The 3,175-nt window shown below is 37.9% G+C and overlaps 1 protein-coding gene across 1 annotated transcript; it reads left to right on the plus strand.

Moving 5' to 3' along the window:
• The first annotated feature begins 2,243 nt into the window (after window positions 1–2,243).
• On the plus strand, window positions 2,244–2,860 carry LOC128034814 (uncharacterized). The gene is made up of 2 exons (XM_052623657.1): window positions 2,244–2,456; window positions 2,636–2,860. The coding sequence occupies exons 1-2, from the start codon at window positions 2,244–2,246 to the stop codon at window positions 2,858–2,860; spliced, it is 438 nt and encodes a 145-aa protein (XP_052479617.1).
• Window positions 2,861–3,175: the final 315 nt, after the last annotated feature.

The following is a 3,175-nucleotide window of genomic DNA, read 5'->3' on the forward strand; positions in this document are numbered from 1 at the left end:
TTAATTCGATTCGGTTGGTAGTCGGCAAGAAGATCGAACCGTATGTGAGTTTCCAGATGTGTTCCCTGAAGAACTACCGGGTTTACCACCTGACAGAGAGGTTGAATTTGCTATAGAAGTGTATCCGGGTACAGCACCAATTTCTATACCACCGTACCGAATGTCGCCCACTGAATTAAAAGAATTGAAGGTGCAGTTACAGGACTTGCTAGATCGTAGATTTATTAGACTGAGCATTTCACCTTGGGGAGCTCCGGTATTGTTTGTTAAAAAGAAAGATGGGTCAATGCGGCTATGTATTGATTATCGATAGTTGAACAAGGTAACAATTAAAAATAAATATCCATTACCTCGGATTGATGATTTATTTGATCGCTTAAAAGGAGCTACTGAGATTTTGAAGATTGACTTAAGATCCGGTATTACCAATGAAAGTAAAAGAAAGTGATGTTCAAGACGCATTTCGTACTCGATATGGTCATTATGAATTTTTGGTGATGCCTTTTGGGTTGACTAATGCTCCAATTGCTTTCATGGATTTGATGAACCGTATTTTTAGTCGATTTAGATCGGTTTGTGGTGGTTTTATTGATGATATCTTGGTTTATTCAAGTCGAGTCGAGCATGATCGACATCTCGGGACCGTATACTGATTCTGCGAGAAAAAGCGGTTGTCTGAAAAACCGAGTAAATGTGAATTCGGTTATCGAGGTAGTATTCTTGGGACATGTTGTATCTGGCGATGGAATTGAGTTGATCCAAAGAAGATTGAAGCAATTGTTCAATGGAAGGCACCAAAGAATGTATCCGAGGTACGCAGCTTTTCTTGGTTTTTTGGATATTACGGAGATTTGTAAATGAGTTTTCAAGATAGCTTTGCCGATGACCAAGTTACTACTGAAGAATGTTCCTTTTATTTGGAATGACCAGTGCGGAGGAGTTTTGAGACATTGAAACAGATGTTGACAGAGGCACCAGTTCTAACATTACCGGAATCGGAAAAGATTTTGTTGTGTACAGTGATGCTTCTCTGAATGGTCTAGGTTGTGTATTGATGCAAGATGGAAAAGTAATAGCTTATGCATCTCGACAGTTGAAGCCACATGAACGCAATTACCCGACACACGATTTGGAGTTAGCTGCGGTAATCTTTGCATTGAAAATTTGGAGACATTACTTGTATGGTGAGAAATGTTATATTTACACTGATCATAAAAGTCTCAAATATCTTCTGTCACAAAAGGAGTTGAATCGAGATGAAACGTTGGATAGAGCTTTTGAAAGATTATGATTGTGTCATAGATTATCATCCAGGGAAAGCAAATGTGGTAGCAGATGCATTGAGCAGAAAAGCAGTGGTTGAATTGCGGGCAATGTTCGCTCGACTTAGTATTAATGATGATGGAAGTTTGTTAGCTGAGTTAAGAATTAAGCTGGTAATGTTTGATCAGATTAGAGCAGCACAGATGGAAGATGAAAGGTTAATGAAGAAAAGAGAAATGGTACGGCATGGTACGGTAGAAAACTTTAGTATTGACGAGCATGATTGTTTGAGATTTCGGAATCGAATTTGTATTCCAGCTACTTCTGAGATTAAAGAGTTGATTCTCCGAGAAGCACATGATAGTACTTTTGCTTTGCACCCAGGTGGAACGAAAATGTATCGTGATTTACGAGAACTGTATTGGTGGCCAGGAATGAAGAAAAATATAATTGAATATGTCAGTAAATGCTTGACTTGTCAGCGGGTAAAAGCAGAACATCAGGTACCAACAGGTTTGTTACAGCCTATTAATATTCCTGAGTGGAAATGGGATTACATTACCATGGATTTTGTTACGGGATTGCCATTAACAGTGAGTAAAAAGAATGCTATTTGGGTGGTAGTTGATAGGTTTACTAAGTCTGCTCATTTTATAGCAGTCAGAACTGACTGGTCACTACAGAAGCTAGCTGAGGTTTATATTCGGGAAATTGTTAGATTACATGGAATTCCAGTATCAATAATTTCAGATCGAGATCCTCGATTTACATCAAGATTTTGGAAGCAGCTGCATGAGTCATTGGGTACTCGACTTAATTTCAAGATGACTTTCCATCCTCAACCGACGGACAATCTGAACGGTAATTCGGATATTAGAAGATATGCTTGAGCTTGTGTCATTGATTTTGAATCGGGTTGGGAACGATATCTGCCACTAGCAGAATTTGTTTATAACAATAGTTTTCAATCTAGTATTCAAATGGCTCCGTATGAAGCACTTTATGGTCGAAGATGTCGATCACCAGTGTGTTGGACAGAATTAAAAGAAAGAAAAGTGATTGGGCCGGAATTGATTCAAGAAGCAGAAGAAACAGTTAAAAAGATTAAAGATAAATTGAAAGCCGCTTTCGACAGACAGAAATCTTACGCAGGCTTGAAACGACGAGACATTGAATATTCTGTTGGTGATAAAGTATTCCTCAAAGTATCGCCGTGGAAGAAAATTTTGAGATTTGGTCGGAAGGGAAAATTGAGTCCACGTTTTATTGGGCGTATGAGATTGTGGAAAGAATTGGGCTTGTTGCTTATCGATTAGCCTTACCTCCGAATTACGTAAAATTCATGATGTTTTCATGTTTCCATGTTACGAAGGTATCGATCGGATCCATCTCATATTATTTCTCTGAAAATATTGAGATTAGACCGGATTTGTCATATGAAGAAGAACCGGTTCAAATACTAGCTCGAGAAGTGAAAGAATTAAGAAACAAACGAGTCCCTCCGGTAAAAGTCTTGTGGAGAAGCCATAATGTGGAAGAAGCAACATGGGAACCGGAGGAAACTATGAGATCACAAGATCCTCACTTATTTTTGTAAAATTTCGAGGACGAAATTTTTTTAGGGGAAGAAATGTAACGACCCAAAATCCGTGGGCACTTAGGAAAAGTATATTATCTAAGCCTCCGTCTTAGTAAACTGAGTCATAAATAATTATTAGAAGTAATTATGAGTTTAGTTGAGTGCTTAATTAGGTGAATTTAGTCTAATTAAGAATAATTAGGAGAAAAGGATCAAATCGAATAAAGAGTGAAAGTCTAATTATAAATTAAAAGAAAGTAAAAGGGCTAAAGTGGCAATTAAGCCACTTACATGGAAAGAGGCGGCATATATGCGTTAAATTCAAGACTTATT

This window comes from Gossypium raimondii, chromosome 11 (genome assembly GCF_025698545.1).
Source record: "Gossypium raimondii isolate GPD5lz chromosome 11, ASM2569854v1, whole genome shotgun sequence".
NCBI classification, from domain to species: Eukaryota; Viridiplantae; Streptophyta; class Magnoliopsida; order Malvales; family Malvaceae; genus Gossypium; species Gossypium raimondii.

What these genes read in the sequence shown, in the direction of transcription:
- LOC128034814 (XM_052623657.1), top strand. Translation starts at nt 2,244, where the DNA reads ATGGCTCCGTATGAAGCACTTTATGGTCGAAGATGTCGATCACCAGTG. An exon ending in AATATTCTGTTGGTGATAAA is followed by an intron (nt 2,457 to 2,635) that starts GTATTCCTCAAA and finishes CATGTTACGAAG; the next exon opens with GTATCGATCGGATCCATCTC.